The 27,027-nt window shown below is 38.6% G+C and overlaps 2 protein-coding genes across 2 annotated transcripts in view; one reads left to right on the top strand and one right to left on the bottom strand.

The window, feature by feature from the left end:
* The first annotated feature begins 8,545 nt into the window (after positions 1–8,545).
* Positions 8,546–18,371, top strand: gckr (glucokinase (hexokinase 4) regulator). The gene is made up of 20 exons (XM_015389559.1): positions 8,546–8,605; positions 9,587–9,727; positions 9,792–9,860; positions 9,935–10,003; positions 10,089–10,162; positions 10,261–10,327; positions 10,409–10,462; positions 10,533–10,627; positions 10,926–11,031; positions 11,158–11,276; positions 13,500–13,598; positions 13,728–13,825; positions 13,905–13,981; positions 14,310–14,406; positions 14,483–14,586; positions 15,869–15,952; positions 16,388–16,528; positions 16,624–16,758; positions 16,826–16,928; positions 18,301–18,371. The coding sequence occupies exons 1-20, from the start codon at positions 8,546–8,548 to the stop codon at positions 18,369–18,371; spliced, it is 1,863 nt and encodes a 620-aa protein (XP_015245045.1).
* A 2,819-nt stretch (positions 18,372–21,190) lies between these two features.
* Positions 21,191–27,027, bottom strand: part of LOC107094124 (retinitis pigmentosa 1-like 1 protein) — a 20,998-nt gene continuing 15,161 nt past the window's right edge. The window contains exon 8 of the mRNA XM_015389555.1: positions 21,191–22,246. Within this exon, the coding sequence (XP_015245041.1) occupies positions 21,887–22,246 (360 nt within the window). The 3' untranslated portion in view covers positions 21,191–21,886. The remainder of the gene's footprint in view (positions 22,247–27,027) is intronic.

The raw sequence follows: 27,027 nt of genomic DNA, 5'->3' as shown, positions 1-27,027 counted from the left end.
CCAGCACTGAGGAACTGCACAAGGAGAGTATTCATGATCTAACTAACGCGCAGATTGGGAGCAGGTGTGAAGAGAGGAGTCTAGAAAGGAGCTAGGGAAAAGGGGACCAACAAGAGGGAAACAAATAAAAACCTAAGAACTGAAATATATATAGAAAATACAACACAATAGGAATGAAACCATTTAAACTAGAAAACATAAAGCAAAGTAAAACATAACAAATTCTCAGATTAAAGTCAGAATTCTGACTTTTTTCTCATATGATACTAATATAAATTTAAAAATCAGTTAACTTTTTTTTTTCCAGTGGCCCTAATCGTCTTCTGTAAAAATGTTATCAACTACAAGCCACGCAGAAAATCAAACAATCAGTCCAGTTTTGTTTGATGTTCCCGGTATAAATCTATGTACCTTATATTCACCCACATGCTGCCTTCTAGTCATGTAACCCTAATCATCCGTGACATGCTTTGGTGGTCCCTGCTGAGCAATGAGGAAGGCAGAGGCTTTTGGATTTAGACATGAGAGGAAATGAAAAAGAAGAGCACATGTAGTTTAGGTTAGATCATTTTTTAGAAGGTTAAAAAGGAGATGTTGGGCTCTTTGCAAAGAGAATTATATAAAAGAACATTTTTCACTGTAAAAGAATGGAAAATAGGAGAAAAAAAAAGACTAAAGAGTATAAATGATTTCTTTCTTCATAGATGATGTAGGGCAAAATATATTAGTCCTAAAATCAGGAGGGATTCTAGGAACATAATAAATGAAGAAGAAAAAAAATCCTACAGATGTCGTGAAATAAACTCCCGTTTATTTGAAATCAGAAGCACGTTTTCATGCAAGCTCTTGCACTTTTTCGCCGTCCACTGGAGATTAGCCCCTGTTGTCATGACAACCACAGCTGTAAGGCTGAAGGACATGGGAGACGGAGTACAGTACGCTTTACAGCTGTTAGCTGGAAGCATGGGATTTCTGTCCCTGACATCCAGACATAAGGAACCCTTTAGAGATATCTAACCCGAGTTTATCCATTTTTACAGCCTGAGATCGCCTCAGCTTACCTGGACCGGTTTTCTCCCCCTCCTAAAGAAAAGGCAACCTTGTTAGTCAAAGATGATGTTACAGCTGCAGTCCAACCCGCCACTACACAATATTTCTCAGAATGAATTAGCAAAAAAAAACGCTGGAGGGCCTGAGATCCAGCATGTTGATTATTTAGTTCTGCTCCTCAGCGAGGAGGAAACAGGCAGCAGTTAAATCAGCTGTGAAATTCATATGATCCAAACCATAAACTGCCTTCAATTTGACGGGGATCACAAAGACACACATACGAATGTCAGTCGGGGTTGTGAGGAGGATGGAGCTTGATGAGGTCCCAGATGCAATTAGACTAAAAAGACACTCCAATTAAGAATCCTTCCTCCTCTTCGCTTTTGCATTAAGGACTTCTCATATAAGCTGAATGATGTGTACAGGAGGAGATTGCTGAGGTCTACTGACAAGTGAAGAAAATTAGGAGCTGTACACGTGACAGCTGAGGAGCTTCAGATGCACTAATGATGCACGGCTTTGCCTGAGAAACAGGATGGATAGTAATGGCGAACTGGGTTGTTGTGTGGATGTAGATAAGGTTCACTCTGTTGAAGATAATGCGAGAACAGTAGGGAGAACGGCAGGGGAGAATGCTGACAGCTTTCAGGCTGTAAAAATGAGCATAAAAGCTCACATCCAGCTGCAGTTGATGTGACTCAACGATCAGTAAATATATTTAAACCAAATGAATAAATAATAGTAGTTAAGATGAAATGCAGTTCTAAAATGTTTAAGTAATGGATTCTATAAATATTAAACATTATCTGTTAGTCTTTTTGTTTCATGCACTTTTCCTAAAAATAAAATACTAAAGCTCTGGGCGTGAGTAACTCTAGGGTGTCAGAATAATTGCTAAGAATTAGAATTGTTTAAGAGCCTGTTAGCAAGGGAAGTTGGTATAATTTATTCGTTTTTTTAATGTGGTTTGCTGCAGAAACAAAACATTTCTTTCCTGAAGAAGATAAACCATTATAGGGCTACAATGCCTGTAGATAGACCCAAAGAAGAATAAACCCTAAAATCCAGCACCTTCCCCCAGATTTATGTACTGTAATATACTAATAAACTGTAATATAAACACAAAGTATGTCAATTTTTACTTATAACTTTCCTTTGATTTGCTGATATTTCTGGCAGGGGAATTATAGTATGGCAGGGGAATGTTTGCTCAACATAAATACAGTAAAGACACATACCTTTCACCATGTCATGAACTTCACAGGCAAGTTCAAAGGCAAAGCATACATATTTAGCTGCGAAATTTAAATCCAAGACGGTAGACATTTTATGCATTGTTATAATGTGTAGGTGGTGCAGAATCCAAGGTTAGAAACTTATTGTGGTAAATGTAATTCGTAGATGAATAAAGGAGAACCTAGAAAGGAACCCGCAGGGAGAGCAGGTAATTAAATACAAGCTGAGTTACAGTCAGAGTAACATACAGTCTAACAGAGGAATCCAGCTATGAACAATGAGAACCAGGGATCTTATTTACTGAGGGAAAAGGGGAGGATTACTAAAAGATGCAGGTGGCTTTGACAGGGGGAAATAAGCATTAGCTGAAGCAGGTTGAAAGCAGGGAGACTTGGGGAGGGAGACACAAATTAATCTAAACTACATCAAAAAGACAATAGTAAATCAAGGGAAAAAACCAACAGAGATCTGGAATAAATAAATCAATAAAATGCAAAGACCAGGACACAAGAATAAACTAATGCTCAAACTACATACATCAAATTGTAGCTCATACCTCCTCTTTCTAGCTCCTGTTTCTACACATTTGGTGGGGTCAACAGTAAGAACACCATCCAGGGTAGAAAAACAAAATGTGGACCGCTGTACCAAACTGAACCTTTAACCTCCCAGACATCAATATACAACAGTAAAGGACACGGATGATGTTAGTCAAATCCTGGAAAACATATATTCCTAAAATGACTACAAAATCTCAAGTTATACAAATGTAGATGTAATAGTGAACCTCAAAAAGTTTATATTTTTATGTTTCACACAGGGTACATGTTAAGAAATAATGTATTTTTGTTAAACCTAGTGAGGTGGCCTGTGTCAATAGACACCCAAAGAGGTGTATCTTCTTCCCTACTGCCAGCTCTATTCCAACAGCACTTATCATGGCGAGCGCTGCCACATTATAACAACACAAATCACTATCAATCTGCTTATTATGACCAGCACCTAAGAAACAAGACATAAAGCAAAATACTTAAATGGCAAAACACAATGTAAACAATAGACAATAGAATATAAATATTCAACAAGGAAAGGCAGAAAAATCAATCATGACAGGTATATTTTGAGAACACAAACATACATGCAGATAAATGTTCTGGTCATCACAACACAAGCTTAAATACAATTATAAATTTTAGGTGGCCATGTTAAAAAAAAGCCTACTATTTTCATGCATGACATGTATTTTTTTGTCCAGCCAAACTTGCAGCTGTGATCAGTAGTGTCTCCACTGTAAATTGTCAAGGCCCAGAACAGAGGACCCAGTATTCAAGGCAAGATAGACATGGGGATTGGGATTACTTCCAAAAGCCTTGATTAAAAACAGGTGGATCTGCGGTGGCTAGGGCGTCTAGGAGAGTAACCTCTGCAGGATAGAAACACAGGTTAGTGACCACATAATTTGACGGAGGATGGATTAACCGTTCAGTCCTTAGCCAGAGGACGACATAGGGTACAGCCGGTGGGCTGCCAACAAGATGCTTCGGGCGCTGCCCAGAATGTCCCAGATGCTGCAGCCACAGAGAAAAAGCAGGAGTTCGAAGCCAGGTTAGGAAAACAGATCATAACAAGAAGGCTCAGAGGTCCAGGAGTCCGAAGCCAGGTCAGGCAAACAGATCAGAAGAGCAACAGGCTGGTTAGGAGATCCAGGAGTCCAAAGACAGTTCAGGCAAACTGTCCAGACAAGAACAGACAGACTCAATGGTTGAGAGGCAGAACAAGTCAGGATCAGGTAACCAGAAACACTCAGGTATGCAAAAAAAAAAACCCTCTCACCACTGAGATCAGATGGGAAGAGGCAGGCTCAGTGGCTGAGAGGCAGAACAAGTCAGGATAAGGGAATCAGAAACACCAAGGAACTCTAAAAACACTCACCACTGGCTGGAGAGAACAAGAATAGTCTGGCCATGATAACTGGATGCAAGCACTTTAAATGGAGGCATGAGCAGGTGGACTATATGAGCGGGGATTAGAAACCGGGCAGAGTTAGACAGGTGAATGATGTTAGTTATTAAGCCAGTCATCAGTGCCAGGATTCATGACATAAATACAAGCCTGTTTAGATCAATTTGATGATTTAAGGGCAATTGGGCATTTTTTAATGTCTCATATCGTAATGCCAGAAAGAATTAGCCTGAGCATGAGGTCAGTTTGCTACATGAAGGACAGATGGATAAGTTTGCTAACATTTTTGAGAGTGTAGCTGACCTAAATTGCAGAAAGTTAAAGCATGAAATATCTGCTTAATAAAGCTTATGAAAATATAGATAATTATGTGATTGATGAAATTTGTAATTAGACGAGCTGGTTGCTGGAGTTACCAGAGAGGATGTGTATTGGCTAAAGCAAGCCCATGACCCTCATTGGGTGTATTTGACTCTTCTCAACACTTAAATTATGTCTTTGATTTCTCAAATTAAGGTGATAAGAGTTAAAGTTGATCTTCTTTTTTTAGTGCACTGAATGGAGTTACTGGTTTATTCCGTCTTTTGGGTATTTTTTTAGCTAACTGCCAGTGAGAGGAGATCTTAAAGCTTCTATGCAATCGAAGAACCTTCCCTGAATTTTCAAGGTCATTGTTCATCGAAGCACTGCAGCAGCTTCTACTTAGGAACACAAAGATTATCCAAGAGGAAGCAAGAGGAGACTTAATTATTGATAGGAGCTTTTTTGAGCTTTTCATAGGTTTTAAATGAATCTTGCTGAGACACAGAATGAACATCCTAATGAGAAAGTGCACTGCTCTCCCCAGCTGAGGCAGGGAGAGAAGGGCCGTTCAGCGTGAGATATTCTGTCTCTGTTATGCATTAGATCAGACATTGTTCCCTGCCGGCCAGGGAGTCTGCTGCTGCATCATTTAGGGAGGGGATGCTGTGTTGAGTTTCTGAAAAATGAACCAACGCAGGCAGAATGTGGGGGGATATAACCAGAGGAAGAGAGTGGAGTCCGGTTCGAGTGATCAGTGGGATCAGCAGAAAGAATATCTGTGGAGGAAAACTTGCACACATGTATGCATCTCAAAATCCGATGGCAGAAAGGGTAAAGGTTTCAGTCTCTATGGGTATGTTACATGAAAGTAACATGAAAGGACTCTCTGCTGCAATTCCAGAGATGGTTTTCACTGAGGAATGCATGACACTTTTTTAACATTTTTCTTTGTACATGTTTTATAACCCTCCATTTGCTTTCCATTATATATAAAAAAACACAATAATTTTTATTGTCCAAGCAAAAATCCCAATAGAAAGAATCAAAGCCTATGGTTTTATCATGACTAAATTTATTCAAGTTTTAGATGTATGATTACTTCTGCATGACACTTTAATTTCTACATTATTACTGTCTCATCCTCTGCATTAATGATTGCCTTGGACACTCAATGTAACATATATTAACAGAAAATATTAAGTACAAAGGACGTACACTAAAAACAAATGATCATGTTTCAAATAGAAGATACCACTTATGTTTTTATTGGTATTCAATTTCATATTCCATCCTTCACCTCCTTCTGTGTTTAAGTGCAGTGAAAATGCTAAGCACGCAGAGCAGTGGGGAGAACACCTGGTCTGGTGCCTCTTCTTTTCTCACAGTTCTGTGTTACGTATCTGGACTATATAAAAGATATGGGCACATGAAATTTAATTTAATTTCATTTAATTTCTCACATTTGTCCTAATTCAGGTTGTGAATTTTTATGATCTCATGTATCTACACTTTTGTGCTTTAGATCACAATTCGGTTATTCTTAGGGTATAGGTGTCAAGTTTCAGTCCTCTGGTGCTGGGTTTCTACAGGTTTTAAAATCAACTTTGCTTCAACACACATGATTTAAATACTTGGTTCATTAGAACAACTCTGAAATACTCAGATAATCATCCCTTTTATTGATTTTTGACCAGTTAATACTGTTTTGATGTGACAGAAATGACTAGAATATAATTAGAAAGTCATTATTTTTCATTAATGAAGTTCTGAATGTCACGATGGGCTTTAAAGATGTCACCCACATGCAGAGATTCACACAGAGAACCAGGGGAAAAAGTTAGCAGGTTTATTGAGAGGTTGACAAAAAACAGAGAGAGTGATTATATCAGGGTTATCTCAGTGGGACTTCAGCGGGCTGGTGAATCGGAACTGTAAACTCTGAAGGGGAGATCTCAAAGATCAGTTTAAGGCCCGTAGGAAAAATGACTGAGACTGGTGAATAGCAGGAAAAGACTCACGTTAGGGGGATTCTAGGTTTTCCCTTGGGTCCAGTTTGTGGGGGTTTAATCCAGAGATGAATGAACTTGTTGGAGGGCGGACGGGCATACTACCGTTGGGTCCAGAGGAGCAATGGAACGGACTGTCACCGGGTTTTCCTGAAGTGGGCTTGAACGGATCTGGTGCAGGTTTCCCCTTGCTCAGTGTGACTGGAATTATTCCTTCCAAGGGGGGTAGAAAGACCAGGCTTATCCAGTGGATCAGGAGGGCATCCTACTGGAGAACAAAAGACAAAGCTTAGACTCAGAGAGACAAGGCAAAGGTTAGACTCAGCAAATCTCAGTTTGGCTAGAGTACCCAATACTGACAAACACTCTGGCGTCGAGGTGGTGACAGCCCGCTGCTCAAGTACTCCTCTGGTAATGATGAGAGAGGAAAACACAAAAAACAACCCACACAAACTGGAATCCTATCACAAAAATTCAAACATATTTCAAAAAAGACATTTTAGTTTATTCTAATTATCATGTTTTGGGAAAAAAAATGAAATGTTGGGATTTAAAATATATATATAAAAAAATACATTTACAAAATAGGGTAAACCCAAAACATACATTTGAGACCATTAAAGAAAGTTGGGTGAAAGGAGGATGTTTGGTAGATAGAACATATCCAAGAAATGGATTATAGTTATTGCATTTCCCCAACATTACTGAAGATTTTACCAGAGTATTACTTGGTGGTCTAAAGTCTAATTTTTGGATGAAAGTAAACTTAGCATTTTATTTGGAAATCAAGGTTACAGAGTCTGGAGGAAAGTTTCCAGTTGGTTATGATTTAAGCAGCCATGCCATCCACTGGTGTTGATCCAGCACCATTACCTTTTTTAGTTTTTAAAATGCCAATAAAAGGAGTCATTTTTAATGTTTCATGAAATAAACTGATCTATTTTCGGCTGTAAGAGTTCAAGCAAGGAGCAAATATTGGAGAAAACGTCCTGACTTTGATTTATCACACATCCCACACACACATACACAGCTCTGATGTTGGACTGACTCAGAAAGGTTAACACAAAAGCGTTCTTCAGATGTCAGATATCATTAATAATCAGTGTCAGCTAGTAATGAGTAATGCTTATACATCATCGTAGAGTCACAGGCCCACCGAGGAGTCAGATTTATTGAAAAGGTGGCACACGTTGCCCAACATAAAGGAAAAATATATATATTGCTGATCTTTTTCTTTCTGCTTGGAACAAGATGTGAAAAACACCCTCGCTGTCGTGTCGCTGACAGCTATTAGCCAGCAGCTCTGAGAGACGGTGGTGGGAGTTCGGAGGAGTGAAGAAATGTATCAGACTCCACAATCTGCTTTGGTGTAAATATTTTCTGACTGCCGGGAATTGGTCGGATCTGTGTTGCTCCCAAGGTTGAGCAGACATTATGTACATTTAAAAAAAAATGTATAATACTGTAAAACATGGGATTTTTTTTGACATATAAAGTAATGCATTTAAAAAAGGCAACATAGTGATGAGCTGGACTCAAAATCCTTATAAAGTCATGTTAATTAAAGGCAACCTGACAATTGCAATGAAAAAAAATGTAAAAATGCTGCAGGCAATGAATTATGAGGCTTTCCTGTATTAGTAAAATTGGTATTTTTTATAAAATCAATGATTTTTTTGAGTGGTATTTTTATCAAAACAATATACTCAGATTAAAAATAGCATATTTCCTTTCTTGATTTTTAAATTCAGCAGCTATAAAAGAAGTAACCCTTTGAAGCTCTTATTTACACATAAAAAATGGCCCAGATTCCATAAAAAAAGGTGCTACTCTCAAAGTCCCTCTGTTGTGGGTGTTACTTTTCCTCTTGGGTCTCAAAGGTCTATTAGTGAACCTTTTACCTCAGACAGTGAATGTGGTTTGTGGCTTTCGCTTTAGCTTCTGCAACTACACTTCTGAGGAGCTGATTTTGTTTTTCTAGAAGAAAAATGGCAGACAGGGCAAAACCAGACAGGATTCCTGCATTTTCCTCAACTCCTGATTGGGAAGTAAGTCTAGAAGTGTATATGTTATCTTCTGAGGATTTGTACGATGCTAACTGTGGCACAAAGTTACAGGAAATGGAAACTGTGAGGGTCCAGCAGGTTAGATTTACTTGTGGCTAAAGCAGGAAATCTGCTAGATATGGATAGATGGCTGATTTTATAGGTACTGTATGTTGCTTCAGGGCTGCACGGTGACACAATGGGTTGAACTGTTGCCTTGCAGTAAGAAGGTGCCGCGTTCAATTCCCGGCCCATGCATGGAGTTTGCATGTTCTCCCTGTACATGCATGGGTTCTCTCTGGATATTCCGCCTTCCTCCCACAGCCCAAAAACATGACTGTTAATGAATTGGTCGGATCTGTGTTGCTCCCAATGTTGAGGAGACATTATGTACATTTAAATAAAATGTATAACACTGTAAAACATGGGATTGTTTTGACATATAAAGTAATGCATTTAAAAAGAAGGCAACATAGTGATGAGATGGACTCAAAATCCTTATAAAGTCATGCTAATTAAAGGCAACCTGACAATTGTGATCAATAAAAATGTAAGTTTAAATGTTTAGTTTAAATGGCTTCTCTAAATTGTCCTTAGGTGTGGTTGTGTGTGTGCATGGTTGTGTGTCTCTGTGTTGCCCTACAACAGGCTGTCCAGGATGGACCCCGCCTCTCACCCATAGACTGCCAGTGATAGGCAACGGCCCCCTGCGACACTGTCGAGGACCAAAAAGGAGATGATGGATGGATGGATGTTGCTTAGATGATATGTGGGCAATGGCCTGCTAAAACTGAAATACAGCACTTTTTACAAGCTAACGTATTGGAGAGGCATACTGTGCTGAAGCCACTAAAAGTGAAAGAATGAGGAAACAATAAAGTGAAAGTAAAAATATAATTCTTAATTTTAAGGCGGGATTTTTTTGTAGACAGTGACACTATTTTGGAGCAAAGTTGAGTCTTCACACCACTTTTCCAATCTCAGTCTACAGGTTATGAGCCTGTATCAGAGATGTCCAACCCTATAACCCGTGAAATAGACAGAGCTCCAGCCAGCAGCATTGTGAAGATGCTACACGCCTGCGACATCCAGATGTTTCAGGAAGAGTCAGGATTAGCCTATGAGGTACAATCATATGGTTGTTGAGTATCTTCTGTTGCAGTAATATGACACTTATTGTTCTTTTTAGAAACTTCTGAGCAACCAAGTGGTGGAAACCTTAATGAAGGTGGCAGAGAGAGTGCAGCTCATTTTAGAGGTATCTTGTTTGGGGATGTTTCAGCTCACTAACATGGATTAGATATGGGACTATATTTAGATTTTACTTTACAGGATCCTCAGGACAGCCTCATCGTACTTAGTGGCTGTGGCACTTCTGGGCGCCTTGCATTCTTCATCACGGTAAAAATAACTTTCTTGGGTGCTCCGATTAAACAGGAGCTTAAACAGTAGGTTGATTTTGGAATTGTGTATGCATATTTTTTAGTCAGGATTTAACAGAGAGCTAAGGCGGCTGAACCAGGGTGCGATCTGTTTGTACATCATCGCAGGAGGAGACAGGTGCTTTTTGGTTGCTCTAATTTTGTAGAAGCCTGAAAAACCTGCATGCATCCAAAAAAAAAAATCATATTTTCAATGCTATACTCCTCTGTCCTTAGAGCTCTATTTTCCTCCCAAGAGGCTCCAGAGGACGACCCCATATTGGGCTCGCTCAGTCTCAGAAAGGTCAGCAACGTCACGTTTTAGTGCGCATCAGGCGCCTGAATGGAAACAGGAGAAATGCATCACTATTCCTGTTCTCTTCAGGTATCTGAGGGAAAGAAGAGAGTCCTGTTCATCGGCATCTCCTGTGGATTGTCTGTAAGTGTTATTTGTATTTCGACACATTAATACTTCAGATCGAATGGTTCTAATAGGTGCCCCCCACCAGGCTCCATTTGTGGCCGGTCAGTTGGATGTCTGCCTACAGCATCCTGATGTCTACACTCCTGTATTGATAGGCTTTAATCCTGCACATCAAGCCAGGTGAGATGCATGAATATACAGAGTCATGCACAAGTATTCACACGACCTAATATCACTGTCTCACCTTAAAGGATGCAGATCCTTACTCTAATTAAGGTTTGGATTTATTAAGGTCTGAAACATCCTTTTGCAGCTCTGCCTATTTGCTTTTAGTTTGTTATATAACATCCTAATAGAATACACAGAACTTTGTAATTGTAAAATGACAAAGTATTGAATTATCTATTTATAATTATATAAATGTTGCTTGAAAAAGCTGTAAGAAAGTGGTCTGAATAGAGTGTGTTTCACTGTGTAGGAAGGAGCCAATACCTGGCTGCACGTTCACATTTCATAGTGTGGTGGAAAGGATGCAAGAGCTCTCCAAAATGCAAAAGGCTTTCCTCATCAACCCAGCACTCGGGGTACTCCTTCTCCGGCGCTTATTATCCCAATTCTTCCTCCAACTTTTCATGTTGCGTTTGTGTCAAGCCTCTAAAATGTCCCGGCAGTGACTCAGATTGAGTGTGTGAATGCTTGTGTCCGCTCAGCCGGAAGCCATCAGCGGCTCCTCGAGGATGAAGGGAGGCAGCGCCACTAAGATTCTCCTGGAGGTCGTCTTTTCTGCTGCTCATGCTGCCAATTCCTCAAGAACACCCATCTTATACAAGTACGTATAAGTACAGGGATACTGTCCAGAGGACTTTATGAGCAGCTGCTTGATTGGGAACTGTAATCTAAGTTTTCTGAAGCTCAAACTGAAGCTGTGCAGTCAGACTTTTAGTTAAAAGCACTTCTTCTAACTGTAAATGCTTTTGTCTCAGATTTATGTTTTCTTTTTTTTTTTTTTTATTAGTTTTAGTGCTCTTGCAGCTAGATTCAGTTGCTGGTTAGGACTTCCAAAGCTAGCTACTGGTGCACAAGTTGGAGTAAATAATGATTACATGAACACTGATCTAATACGTCCCAATGACTTGATATACTTTGCCAGTGGGGGGTTTCTAACAAAAGAAATCTGTACAAACTGCCAAGCACAGGGGTGGTGGTACCAGGCTGTGGGACACAGCATAAAGCAAACAGAATATAAATGAAAGACAACCTCCAAACTCACAGCTAGATGTTTAAAATATTAAAAAAAGGTTTTCTTTCACAGGAAATCTGAAGAACAAAGCTGAAAGTTTTCAAAAACAAACCTATATAGATAAAGTAGTTGTGCAGGGTGCAACTTCCTTCTGTGAAAACTTGTTCTGACCACCAAGGCCATGTCGACCTGGGTGGTGAGCCATATTGCCTCTGTCATAAAAATTCCAAAAAAAGTTAAAAAACAATCCACTGGACTTTGTTTCCAAGTTTGAAGATGTTTCACTTCCCATCAAGGAAGCTTTTTCAATTCAAAATGTCAGAATTAGTGTTGAATGTAGCCTTATAGAGTGGCCAAATCCTTCTTTTGGCTTAGAAAACATGCAAATTGAACGGGAAGAACGGGTCCGCACCTAAGGAATGGGGAGTCATTTGGGTTCTTTGTTAGACTGGAATACCCGGTACTGGTCTATGCCTCTGATAGGGGGTCGTTATGGGGAATTTTTGGCCACGCTGACAAGGCAAGATGTTTGGGTGCCCTGTATGGGGGTAGGGGTTGCGATGTCAGTGGGAAGGAATCAATTCTATCACTACACTGTAAGTTTTTAAAAGCTCAAACCCGAGCCCACCTCCTCTGTTTAAAGTTGGTTTTTCTTTCTTCCTTCACACCCCTTTCAAACCAGCTGTCTTCTTTGTCCAAAATGTGAACATTCTGGTCCTCAAAAGAATGTCCTTTGTCCATAAGATGTAGATGTACAGCCAAGATATGCGTCTGTGGAGATGTTTAGTTTCTCCACTATAAAGATCAGAGCATTCCTCACTGCATTGAACTGCATACACTCTGCTCATACTGTATTTCGTCGTTAGTTTAGTTTTGTCTTCAATCTAATGTTTTCAATAACTCTTCAGTGCAATATTCAATAACTCAGTGCAATATATATGTATATATATACTCTTACCTTGTATATAGCTAGCTCTTAGTTATAGAAAACATATTTATTGTGCAGGAACAAGGTCTTAGCTCTGTTACACTGGTAGCCAAGTAATCGACATTTCGTTGTCAAGATTCACCTTGTGTTTTTTTGTGCAATGACAATAAAGGAAGTCTAAGTCTAAGTCTTAGTCTTGGGGTTTTGTCTTTAGGATGCACTAGTCTCTGTTTAAGGGTCTATCATTAACAAGGATTGTTTCAATTTCTGCTAGACCATTTTATATTAGTGAGTAATTTTGTTTTCAAGGTTTCATTTATAGCAATTTTGTGCATCTCCATTTAAGTTTCGTAGGCAAAATCCAGCCTCTAAACAAGAGTTGAATACTCTGATCTTTGATCAACAGCAGGCATCAATGCTATCTCTAGTCACCCCGATATGACTTTATAGTGCCTTGAGTCCTACTTTCTGCACCCAGAGGAGCCTACCGCTCTCTAAGTGCTTATTTGTGTTCGGAGGCAACAGCTTGAAGTCACCTCCATCAAACCGTCCACTTGAGAAACCAGGACAAGCTTTACACATTAGAGGGGCTTTCTTTTAATACTCTGCTGCCGCACATCAGGGCATAGAAGCAAATAAAACACAGATAGTTGTTTTTTTTTTTCAGCCAGTTAAACACATACAAGCAGGCAGTTGGTATGAAACCTTTAAGCAGTAGATGTGATCAAAAATGCCTAAGCACTTTATGTTCGGCAAGGGGTTGCTGACCTCTAGAGGTTACTTTGAGTACCAAAATAAAATTTAAGACCCAGTTGGATTAGTTCAACAAAAATTGAGACTGATGTTTCTTTTTTTTTTTTTTTTACATTGTTTATGCTACAAAGTGGGATTCTGCAGCGCATGAAATCTTATAAACAAGCTCTGGACGTCACATACTCACAAGCAGAGGGGATTGCTGCTCTCATGGAGGCTGCTGGACACAGGTAATTACCATGAAATGACATAATCCAGCTGACTGCATGCTTTGGACTAGAGCTGGTGTTATATTATAGTTTGGATGAATATAATATCTTAAGGTGCTCTGAGTCATTTTAGACAGGGATGTGCTTCAGTTTGCAGTGTGGGAGGCGGGTGTGTTACCTGGGCTGGGGCTCCCTCGGTTTGCTGGGCCTTATTGACGCCAGTGAATGTAAACCCACTTTTGGAGCAGGTGAAATAAGCCAGAAACGACCCCAAATGTTCTCTATTCTTTGAGATGTTCTAAATGTGTTCGTTTGTGAGTCTCTTAGACTATGAAGACATCAGAGGCTTTGTCAGCGGAGGCTACAAAGAGCTGGGCAACAAAGAGGGTGATTTAAATTTGATGGTATGTGAATTAACATCAGCTTAATTGGCAATTAATGCATTTAACTCAGCTTCAAGTTTTAACAATGCTTCTCAACAATAAACTGAACAGATTTACACATAGGCAGAGATTGCAGTTCTCCAAATGGTGCTTTTAAGAGCCGTTATGCCTGATTAACGTTCTTATTGAACTCCTAAACGTCACTGGATTTTATTATTACAGTAGACCTACTGAAAGTAATGTAAAGACAAAGGAGAAGGAGACATGTTTTAATTATTTTTCATTTCCAAACAATAAAACAGATGGATGGTAGATCAAACCCTCTCTTTTTTTCCCTTTCCGTCTTTAGGGTTGTGAGTTTGGTATCACTCATGATGACTTTCTGAACAGCGTCCTGCCTTGTCTCACTGACAAGGACATGGTTCTGCTTCTGTACTCTCATTCTGGTAACGCAAGTGATCACTGATGATTGGTTTCTGTGCAGATTGAGTCAGCATGTGTTTTAACAGCCTCTCCTCGCAGATGATGTCGACGGGGTGGCAAGGCTGGCGCGCAGAGTGAGGGAAAAGACATCTAATATCCATTCTGTTTATCATCATGCTGATGGAGACACCACCGAACAACAAGTATTTGTTTGTTCATCTGTAGTGCTATTCAAAAGAATATATAGCTCTTGAATGTTATTATTTTGTCACTTTGAAACAAGAAAATGAATTCGATTTTATGAGAACTTTCTTAAAATTAGGGATTTGCTTTTTTTTTAACCACTGGAAGGCAGATTTCCACCAAGTTATTCCCAACTCTTAAATGTTTTCTTCTAGAATTATTATTATTAAACAAAGGAATCCCAACAGCAAAGCACAGCTGAGAGAGAGTCATGCTTAGGGGATGCTATTTTTCTGTAGGGACAATGGGGCATATAAGAAGGTCAATTAATTATACCACAAAGTTTAATTCTGGTCAGGTTTACAGCTGCATCAATATTATTAAATTATTATCAAAATAAATATAAAAAACTAAATATTGTCATGATGGGTTTAAGCGATCTGACCCACATGCAGAGAACCACTCAGGGACCGAAGGAAAACGTTAAACAGGTTTATTAAATGTAGATGATTAACAGAAGTTGGACCTGGAACTCAGTGGACTGGTGAACCGGAACAGGAAAGTCTGAAGGGGAGATCACAGTGATCAGTTCAGGGACCGTAGGAAATTTGAATGAGGCTTGAATATTACAGGAGAGGGACTCATGTTTGAGGGAGCTCTTGTCAAACCTTGAATCCAGCTTATGGGGGTAAATCCAGAGAAGAGGGAACTCGTTGGAGGGAGGACAGATAGACAAGCGTTGGACCCAGAGAAGTAAAGGAGCGGACTGTCACTTGGATTTCCGATGAGGACTTGAACGGATCATGTGGAGGTTTTCCCCTGCTCAGTGTGTTCTCAGTAAATCCTTCCAGGTGGAGAAGGTCCAGGTATCCAGTTACTCGGGATGGCTTCCTGCCGAAGAGCAAAGACAAAAACTAGTTAAGTCTCAGAGAAACAAAGCTTAGGTTAGACTCTGCTAATCTCAGTTTGGCTAGAGTACCCAAAACTGGCAAGCACTCTGGCGGTGAGGTAGTGACAGTCCGCTACTCAAATACTCCTCCAGTAATGATCCAATGAGCCGCAAGTGTGCAGGGAGGCCGAACTAGGACAGGGCACCACCTGGTGGTGGAGGGAGAAAAACACACAAGCAACCCACACAAACTGGATTCCTAACAAATATAAATAGATGCCATACTACTTTATGTTTTTCAACCCTATAAAGTACTGAGAAATACACTGAAGCTTTTGGTTTTTAACTTGGCAAAATGTGAAGGTGTCCAAAATGCATTAGTCTGTATAATATACTCTTCCTTTTTGTTGTAGGATGAAATAAATAAGCAGTGTTCATCCACCCTCGACTTCACATGGCCCCAAGAAACAACTGTCTTCATTAGTTTGCAGCACATGGTAGGTACACAGCACACGTTTACCATTTAGCTTCTTACCAAAGCAGTTTAGCCCATTTATGTCAACTTTTTTAGTCTGCCACCTCCTTCGTGGGGAACCTTAATTATTAAATCAAAGAACCAAACATATTGGAAAGACTTATATTTAGATTAACTAAACAGATTAACTAACAAATGTTTTTAGGATTATGTGCTCTCTTTCATTCTCTGAAATGGGAGCTGGCTTGGAGTTCTTTTGGCTGGCTGTGTGTTCCCTGGACAAGGTCGCCTGTGGAGCTGATTGACAGTTGCCTTCTGTATCTCTGCTTCTGTCTCCTTGAACCCCAGTCATGCATCCCTCACACCAAGCATGCATTGGATTGCTGAAGAGTCAATAAGTCGATGCAATCAGCTGGTTTTCCTTAGACTAATTTGAATTGATTACGTCTGTCAGCAGTGGGAGCTGTCCACCAAGCTGCTTTTGAACGCAGTGAGCACTGGAGCTCACATCTTCAAGGGAAAGGTATACCAGAACTACATGATCGATCTGCAAGTCACCAATAGCAAGCTCTACCACAGAGCCACACGATTACTTCAGGTATAAAAAAATAAAAGGTGATCTTTCTGATCTCTAATATCTTCTTATATCTCTAATATCGTTTTTGCTAATACTGCGAAAATGTTTCATTTTAGACGCTGTCTGGTCGATCAGAGTCACAGTGTGAGGAAGCCCTGTTGAAGGCAATCTATCAAGTGGACAAACTCACAGAGGACATGATGACCTGCCACTTAAAAACACATACTGACGCTGCCGGAAAAGGCGAGAAGGTACAGAAGTACAGGAAGATTCAAATGTAAGAAGTTATACTGATGGCTCTCTCTGACTGTTGTTCAGGTTGTTCCATTGGCTCTGGTTTGCTTGCTGACTGGCTGCTCTGTAAAGGAGGCGAAGTCTCTATTGGAGCGCAAGGCAATCATCAGAGAGGCCGTAGAGGAATGTTTGCTGAAATACACCTCATCAAAAGGCTTGCTCTGATCATCTAATAATGAACTCTACTGAGAGTTTATACCTGAAGACACAAAACCAAATGTCATGCATACAGGAGAAGCTCATGCTACGTGAACAAGAAGTGGTTAATCTGAAATTTATTATAAAGAATATGATGGAACTGAGATCAAGTCAGTAGGCAGTAATTGCATATTATCACTATTTAGTACAAGTGTTATTAAATATATTTCTGCTGAAATATCTGGTAGGTTCGTATGTACCAATGAAATACAGCATCATTTTATAACTAAACACATCTTGAATGTTTATGCCCTGTTATCACAGCTTACAGATTAATCTAAAAGTCACTTTCAGTGTGTCATGATGGGATCTTAAAAGTTTGCCCACATGCAGAACACCATTCAGAGGCAGGGTAAAAGATTACCAGTTTATTGACAGAAAGGAAACCAGAGAGAGCGAAGACAAGAAACTCAGAGAGGCTGGCAGCCTCATGATGTGAAGATTTTTGGTCAAGTGAATGGCCTGTACTTACATAGCACCTTTTTAAGTCAGGAGACTTCAAAACGCTTTACAATACAAACAGTCATTCACCCATTCGTTCACACACTGATGGTGGCAAGATACATTGCATGCAAGTGAAGTGTCTTGCCCAAGGACACGACGACACTGAAAGCCAGAGGTGGGGCTTGAACCGTCAACCTTTCAATTTCAGGGCCTGACTTCACTGTCGCTCTAATCTGAAGTGAAAGAAGAAATTAACATATCCAAGTACCACTTTTTCTCGAAAATTATTTCATTTTTTCCACATCTTGTAAACATGTTTTTAACAAACCATGCTGTGATTTTATTCGGAATAACTGAAATCTCTAAGCCAGTTAATGTTTCACAGATGATCTTCAGCTTGTGGCCTGTGGCTGTCCATGTAGGCTATATTGCATGATGTAACACACAGTCACAGGTACCGGATTAGTGTGTGTTTGCGTCTTGAAAACAGTTGAGCAGCTTTGGAAGAACCCAGAGCGCAGAGCCAAATGCTGTAGGAAGAAACTAAGTAAAAACCTTAAAAAGGTCAAGGGCAACAAGCGTCTTTATCAGAAAGCACTGGGATAAGAATTTTAGTTCAATTTGTTTAAGCAGAAACATTTGTCCTGTGCAGCCCATTCTTGTCCAGTCGGCGGAGGAACCCAACAAGAGGAGCTGTTGTTGAAAATGTAGATGTACAGGAAATGTATGCCATCCATATGCTCCATCAATTACCCATGCATGCAGAGAGGAGAGATTTCAGTACACCTGTATCTCCTGTAGTCCAAAATGGCCTCCTTGGTCTTATTGGTGTTTTTTCTGAGGTTTTTTCCCTTCAGCACTACAGTTTCAGAAAGTGGAACTCTTCTATGTGGAGACTAATGGAAGCTCCAAAGAGAAGGCAGAATAGAAGTCCACATAAAGCATGACATAGGCGTTAGGATGCTGCAGGGTTGTGTAGAGTGCTAACAAAACAACATTCTCTCTAGAGCGATTCTACCGTCATGCTAAAGCAAAGTATGGAGCTAAGTTAGGGACAAAAGGTTTGTCAAATAAAAAAAAAAACTTGTTAAAAAAATGTAAAACCTGAAAATATATACCAGAAAAATAATGGTTTGTTTAAAAGAAATACATTTAAACCAGTAATTTTTTGTTCAAAAGTAAATAAACAAGCTTTCAGATTTGAAGTTTTTTTTTTTTTTTTTTTAGCTTAAAATGTATGGCCCTGTTTTGGCATTGATATGGAGTTTCAAAATACACTTACTGACCTCAAAATATACTATCCTCTAATTCTAAACTCCTTAAATAAAATAAAAAATTCAGGAAAAAAAATCTTCAAGTTCAAAAGATAAACTTGTATCTAAAATGTAGTGTTTCCTATTGAACACATAAAAAGTCATTATTTTGAACAAATTTTGTGGCGAAAATAGCTCCTTACACCCAGGCTACAGAAACATTGCAGCGCACCAAGTATATCTATTTACCTATTCAATTCAGTTTATTTATATATATATGCCAATTTCCAACACATGTCATCTTAAGGCACTTCAAAGTTCACCAGATCAGTCAAATAGATTCAAGGTTTTCTATCTAAGAAAAAAAACAGTTGATTGCATCCGATTGACTCGGAAGCAATCCCTCACACTAAGCATGCTTGTAGCGACAGTGGAGAGGAAAAACTCCCTTTTAACAGGAAGAAACCTGCAGCAGAACCAGGCTTAGTGGTTCAGTGTGAGCGGCCATCTGCTGAGGCTGACTGGGGTTTAAAATCGGATAAAGCAAATATTTTAGAAAGTTAAATATATAGTCATTTAAACAGGGGTCAATACTAACTGTAAATATTCTAGTTCAACATTTTGATTTTAATATACATGTGAAAAAATTGGATATTATGGTAGATTGATGCAGAGCTGAATGGGTTTGAAAAAAGCAACAATATATGACAATATGTGGAGATCATCATTTGTTTATTTTCATCAAGGTCCTTATAGTTACAATCATTTTGTTTATCAGTGTACTCTAAATAGTGATGACTCAGATTAACAGACAACCATTAAAACCAATAGCAGCATAGGCACACTCCCCCCTCCCCCTTAATACCAGAAATAAGAGGCTTTTGTCAAACAAAGCAAGACATTCTCACTGTCCAGAAAACATTCAGTACTTCTGCTTTAAATCTTAAAAAGTAAGCCTGAAGCTGAGCCTGGGATAAGTTCATTAAAAATAAATACTCTAACAAGGGAATAAAATGTATAATTTAATATTTTCTAGAACAACTTTGATCAGGTCCAGCCTCTGAGGTTTCTGTGACATTAAATCCATATAAACATCTTTATACTGATATCATGTCTATGTTACGCCAGAAAGTAGAGTACAACATTCCAAAAATATCAATTTCTTTCAGGTAATCTACTTACACCGCAGAGTTTTTGTAGATTTAAACTTCCCCGCGGGGTACAGATTTAGGTAGTTAAGTAATAGCTTTGAGCTGATCTATCTAATGCGTTGGGCTGTCCGAACCACTGAAAATACGTCATGTACTTCATGAGACAAACACAAAACGAACAAATAAAAAACTGAAAAAAAAAAAAACGGTTCTGTCAAACTCCACTATAAGAAGTTATGACAAAACATCTCTGAGGTACTTAGATTATGATTGGCTATATGTTTTGATAAATCTTGAACACAGAATCTAAGTCAAATATCAATATTTCCAACATGAGTCTTAATACAATTATAAGCTATGTGGTTCCAGACAGACACCTCCTTCGAGTTCAAGTTTCAGGTTTCTACAATGATGTTGCTTATAGTGTGCAACACAGATCTTAATACCTCTTAAACCGTTTCACATTTTGTCATGTTGCAGCCACAAATCTCAATGTACTTTATTGGGGTTTTATAAGACTGAGCAGCAAAAGGTTGCACCAGATACAAGTCTGTATGGGGAGAACTCAGTGAAAATGGACATAACATTTCCAGCCTTATCCCCAAATATTTTATTGGATTTAGGTTTAAACTTTAACTAGGCCATTTTAACACAGTGATATGCTCTGGTTTTAGCTCTGGTTGTATCGTTCAAGGCTAACATGTTCCTTCTAGTAGTGCTGTGTATTTAGCACCAGCCATTTTCTCTTTTAGCTCTGACCACCTTACAGGCCGTCATACTGTATGTCTGAAAATTGATGGAACTATAAAAAAAAAAAAAAAAGCTAAAACAGTTGTGGAAATACGTTTGATTTCCATAAGTTTGACCAGATTCAATTATCTGAAAAAAGCTAGAAAATAAAAGGGATCAATCAAATACAACTTGCCTTGTTTTAAAGGTATAGTGGAGGATTTGTTTGGTCAAATTTTAGAAAAGACATGCCCTCTCCCCTTTAAAAAAACCCCCCCAAAATGTTGTATCTGTTTCTGTCTGATTGCACAGTGTGTTCACTCTGACTTGATCCATTTTATGTATTTATGTTTGTATGTATGTCTGATTGCACAGTGTGTTCACTCTGACTTGATCCATTTTATGTATTTATGTTTGTATGTTAAAGGTACAATGTTACTTTACTTTGGAACTCATAAGCAACAATAAGTTTTGGAATACAAAAAAAAAAAAAGCACATGCACAACCATGTACCCGCCCCCGAGAGGGAATGCCTATTATATGCGTGTGAGAGCGTGCACGAGGAAAAATGGGCTCGTGCAAGCTCTCACACGCATATAATATAATAATGTTTAAAAGTTGCTGTTTGCATTGCTCATACAAGCATATTTTCCAAAAGAAGATCTGCAATTTTTCCACTATGTCAGACTTACCACCGGTACGTGAAAATAGTGACGAGCACGTAGGACGGCCTTATGTAAACATATCCTCAGAATGACTGACAATTAGAAGGACCACTTAATTTTATGATCCACCCAGAAAAAGAAGATCCTCCACTATACCTTTAAGTGATTTATAAAAGATTCAGATTTACTCCGGGGGCTAAAAGTGGACTCATGATTCTTCGATGCTTTGGTTTAAATGACAAATAAACCCTGAAAACTCTTTTCTTATGGGGTGTTTAGGTAAATTAATTCATGGGGATCTAGTCTAAGCATTAGGGGTTTTAATTGACATGAAAAATGACATTCTTCATAATATTACCATTTGCTATTATTACATAAGTATGGTGCTTTGTATTCATCGATTACATCAAACCACAATCAACTACAGGAAAATTTGAGGTTGGAACATGACAGCATGTTGAAAACACTGAGGGGTATGAGTACTTCAGCAAGTCAACATGATGACTTCTATGCAAAATCCAGTGAAGTAAAGTGCTTCAAGTGTTCAAGAGAGATTTTAAAACCAAACGTTTGAGCGGTGAACCAGCGTAGTTCCTAAAAGAGCCGATAGTCGTTCTGCTCTGTGGTTGTTCGTCCAGTTTATAATCATTTTGGTCGTTTGACAGCAGAGTTTGAAGGTAGATCCATGCGGACTTCCTCCATCGAGCCTGACTGGGATTCCACCGAGGTCCTGGTGAACTGGTGGAGAAGAGCCCCGTCTTCTTTTTTGCTCTTAGTAGCCTCCTTCTCCTCTCTACCCTCCTGCTCAGGCCTAAACTCCTCCACAGCATCTTCCTCACCGTCTTCTCCATCGCTGTCTTTCGTCTCTTCTTCAGCAGTGCCACCAGTTTCCTCCGGTGCAGATTCTTCAGCGCTGGTGTCGCTCTGACGTTTGCTGTTGTCCGAATCCTCGGCATCCGCTTCTTCCCCATCCGTCACACCAGCAGGGGGAATTGCATCTTGGCTCTGAGGTTTGGATAAGATAGAAGATATATCTGATCAATCATAACAGACTACACTCATTTCTTAACATTAAAGGTACATTCAAAAGTATCCTTTTGAATGTATCATTATCCCTTTATAGGGCACGTTATCATTTATGATCACTTGCCTTTCTAATAGAGTCCCCCCGTCTCTCAGTGAAGTCTAGAAGCACTAGATCTATATCCAGCCATTCAGCAAAGATCCTGCTACATATCTTTACCTCTTATTTTGGTATTTGACCAATTAGATGAGCCCTTGAATGATATATTACCTACTGGAAATTAAGTTGTAAACCAAAAGTTAATAATTCAAGAAAAAAAGGTAAAAAGTTAATTGAAAAATTAAAAAGTAAAGTAAAAAATTAATAAGCCAAGTTAGCAATTATATTTAGGTTTATTATATAAAAGTTGTAATTGCCAGTATCAGCATTAATGACACTAAGGTTATGTTATACCAGAAAAAATGTGTTTCTTTTACTCTCAGAGTGTTTGTCATGAATTTCTTATAAAATAGGTGTTTCCTGTAATCACATTTACATACATTTTTGCCATTAAAATATCCATATTTTTTTAATGCAACAAAGTTAATAAGGTCTGGTCCTGGATTCCAATAACACTATTGGCTTAAAATGTTAATTTTCAAAGTATTTCACTGAGTGCCGTATAGAGGGTTATCATTGATTTAAGAATGACAATGTTCCATTTTTTGTGAGGTGGTTGCTGACTGACAGTAATAGCAGAGGCTCAGTGTGCTTGCAAAACAAAACAGATTTGTTCAGGCTGACTAATTGGATGCTGAGATTAGCTTTTCCCAAAGGCTTAGAATTAGCTGCAAGGCTGCAGTGGGTCAGATTCAAACGCAGGGTCAGGTTCAGAGACTTAGTGCTGTTTTTAAATAGAGTTCCAGACATTCACCAAAAGAATACCCAACATTCAGTTTAATTAAAAACTCAGTCATTTTAAATAAGTGCTAAAAGCTGCTAAAAATAGTTGATAACTTTATATATTTAAGAAGACTTTCAAAAAGTGGAACCCTGTATCTGCTGGTTGCTTGCCTGGTCAAACTGTTCTAATTTCCTGAGTTTTAAGTCTTTTGAGACTGCAAATGAAGAAGTGCATGATTAACATAGAAACATAATAAAATATAAAAAGTAGTTTGGGATTCAAATGGTTGATTCTCCCAAATAGTGAAGATAAGTCAATTCAAAATGATCAAGTATGAGTTGTGAAAATTTAAGGAAAAGTTTAATTAATGCATTTTACAGTGTAAATATGAAAACAATTTTGATTCCTTCATAAATCCGGTACATTATCAGGTTTAGCTATTAGGATTGGGGAGATGTAGATGTATGTGTGTCCAAACGGTTCCTTTTATGAGCTGTTCCTTATATATCAGGTAAAAAACACTTACTTCACTAAAGGGAGGCTTTAGTGAAGGAAAATGGCAGCATTTATATAAGTACTGACAGACTAGAGGCCTGTCCCATGAAGCAGGATTGCTGCGTTAGCTGACAACTTTAGGTTTAACCCTGACTTTTCGCTAAGACGAACATGGATTTATTCTAACGAGGACAGTCACCGTGGTAACGTACTCTGAATGGCAAACCTGCTCCAGGTCAGGCTCGCTTTGAGAATTGATCTGAATGCCAGAAAACGCTGATGAAGTGCCCTTTCATTGAAAACCTGATTTATTTCAGAGCGCACATAAAACTTAAACAACAAAAAGCAGATAAAGCTAAATGTTTATTTAACAAATTCTTTTTTCAATTTATTTATTTATGATTATTTTTCATACTTTTTGACATACCAACCTTTTACTATTCTGTATTTGTTTTCTCCTGTGCAATGTCCTTATTTACCGCTGGCATTCACTGGTTTCTTTTATAACTGATATATGAAGCTGTATCAAGAAAAATAAAGTAATAAAATTCAGATTCAAACAAGATCCTTTGGATCAAGATGGCAATTATTTCAAGGGCCGGACTGGCATATATGCAATATCCTGGAAGTGTGTGTTGGCTGCATTGTGACCCGTAGCAGTGCAGCACTCACTGCATCACAATCTCTATGTATGGCTATGCAATATTACACAACCGGCAGCTTCAAATACCCTGTCAAGGATGTTGAAAGGCTCGGGAACAGTACTCTCTGTCCATCAAGTCACCTGTGATGCAATTTATGAATGAATTAATTATCTGTCTGCATGGCCACTTGCCTGAACATCATATAAATATATATATATATATATTTTGTTATTATTGTTTGCTATAACAGTATAAATGAGAGGGCTAAATGTTATGCTGAAGCTGCACCAATGGGGGATTAATGGTGCATCACTAGGTACAAAAATAAAAATAAAAAAAAGTTCTGACAGCTCAGAAATCAAGATGATTTCACTCAGACTGATTAGTTCTTGTATTATTATCATGCTATTGTGGCATCAGATTCCACTTTTATTGTAGCCCAGATATTGTTTAATTTAAAAAGTACAACTAATTAGATGAAATTATGTTTTTTTTTTTTTTTTTAGGGGATAAACATGATGTACGATGATTGGGATGTATGGCTATGTTAAAATTACTAAAGAAACTTGCTCATTTACACAGTCAGCAATCATTTACCAAGCCGGCTGTTGTCTTATTTTATTCCTCTACCATGTTTGACTTTTCATTAAAACTTTTTTTCCTCTCTTTGTATTTCTGTAAGATTTGTTTTTGTTCCTCATGGGCACTCTCCCTTCTGTACTCATAGTTGTGATTGGTCAGCTACCTTGAACCCGCCCCTTTATTCGTGCATGTTGACAGATTCATGATCAGTCAGAGCTGGTTTGCGTTAGCAAGCTGATAATCAGCCTGGTTGTACAGCTGCCATTGTTGGGGTTTTGTTAAACTGGATAGACTGTAAGTAATGCTGCTACATAGAGTTTGCTTCATGGTACAGGACTCTTTACTACCTGGTGTCATTTAAAGTGGAGTTCCTCAGGGCTCGATTCTCAGACTACTAACATTACCTCAACACACAGGAGGTGACGTTGCTCTTTCCCCACTAATTTACATTGTAACTTGAACATTAAGGCAACAATCGCTTGTACTCCTTCAGCCAAGCTGCTGGAGAAATAATACTTGTGAAATTATGATTGAGTTTAAAAACACACACACACAAAAAAAAAGAACTTATGATAGCGTATGCCTAGATGTGCACCAAAGGTTTGCAACCCAAAAAAATGTTAACCTTTTGCTGCGGTTGTCGAAAATCATTAGCAAGGGTTTTTATTGATGAATAATAATTTAGAGCAGAGTTTGAAACACACAGGAGTTTATACCCACTTTCATATATTATATATTTTCAGTCCATTCCAGTAAACTTTTTTAACTCTTCAATGCTGACTTGTTTGTCACGGACTTCTTTGAAAATAGTAATTATACATCATATTTTTTAAAGAGAGGCTGTCCCTGTACCATCTTGTGTTTTGGGTTTCAGGGTGGTGGCGATTAGAGCCAAATGTCACCTTTATTTGTTGCTCCTTGCAAAAAAACAATACTTTAACATCTACCTCATTAGCTGAGATTATAGAGCTCTATGGCTTATGATTTCTGACCTGACAGGTGTTTGTAATATTAGTGAATAGACAAGTCAAAACAGAATTCAGGGTTTCTGAATCACCAGAATAACAAAGGGGTTTTCAGTTCAAACAATAGATAAAATAATGCTGCTTACTTGATTTCTGATAGTGATTGTAATGGCATTTATAAATATTTTCTTCAAAAGAAAAGGCAGTTGCAGCCCATTCGCTGTACTAGTTCCAGAATTGAGTAAATGGATCACACTGCACCAGTTCTTAAATCACTGCACTTTTTAAGTGATTTAAAACTCCTTCATGGCCCTTAAAGCACTAAATGATAATAGATCTCAATGTATATCAGATTTTCTGCTCAGGTGTGAACCAGGTAGAACGATTTACTTTGTTTTCCTAGAACCAGAATTAAAGTAAGGTTCAATTTTTGGTGTTTGCTCCTCTTTATCCAAGTAGAAAATGTCATCTTCTTTAAATAACTGATAAAAGAGAGATTCATTCATTGCACAAAAAACAACACTTTGAAAAACCAGAATACAAATACTGATAATAATTACAAGTCTAATTGGTTCCCTTTAGCTTTGGTCCTTCAGCAATACCGTCTAGTATGATTTTGTCACGTTTTGGTTGAGGTTTGGAGGACCCAAATGCAGAGGCAGAGAGGCTAAGGTGATTTCTTGTTGATTTAATCAGAGGAAACAGTTTAACCAAGGCAGGAATCCAAAAATCCAACAAAAAATGTAAAGAAACCAAAAACCATGGAGACATCAGGGGAAAACGAGGAGAGAGAGACGAGGTAAGATGACAACAGCAACGAGGAACCAGCAACGACAGAAGCAGCAACAACAGAGGAACCAACAAGGAGTGACAGCAGAGGGAGAGTATATATAGCTGACTGAGACAAAGGCAGGGCTTACGAGCAGATAAGGAGCAGGTGTGAGTGGAGACAACGAGGGAGCCAAGGGGAAAGTAACACACACAAGACGGCAACATAGGACAACAACAGAAAAACCTGAGAACTAAAATAAATCTAGAAACACAAAGTAGAAAATAAACCAATAAAACACACGGATCAAAGATAAACAGAAAGTAAGACCGTGACAGATTTAAGATGCTTAAGGAGTCCTGATTTAAATATATGTATCATTACCAAGGGTTTGATTAATTCAATAATGACATAAGAATCTTGT

This window comes from Cyprinodon variegatus, unplaced genomic scaffold, assembly GCF_000732505.1.
Source record: "Cyprinodon variegatus isolate N-32 unplaced genomic scaffold, C_variegatus-1.0 Scaffold465, whole genome shotgun sequence".
NCBI classification, from domain to species: domain Eukaryota; kingdom Metazoa; phylum Chordata; class Actinopteri; order Cyprinodontiformes; family Cyprinodontidae; genus Cyprinodon; species Cyprinodon variegatus.
Note: the sequence above shows the minus strand (reverse complement) of the source record. Positions and strands in the feature narration are given on the sequence as shown.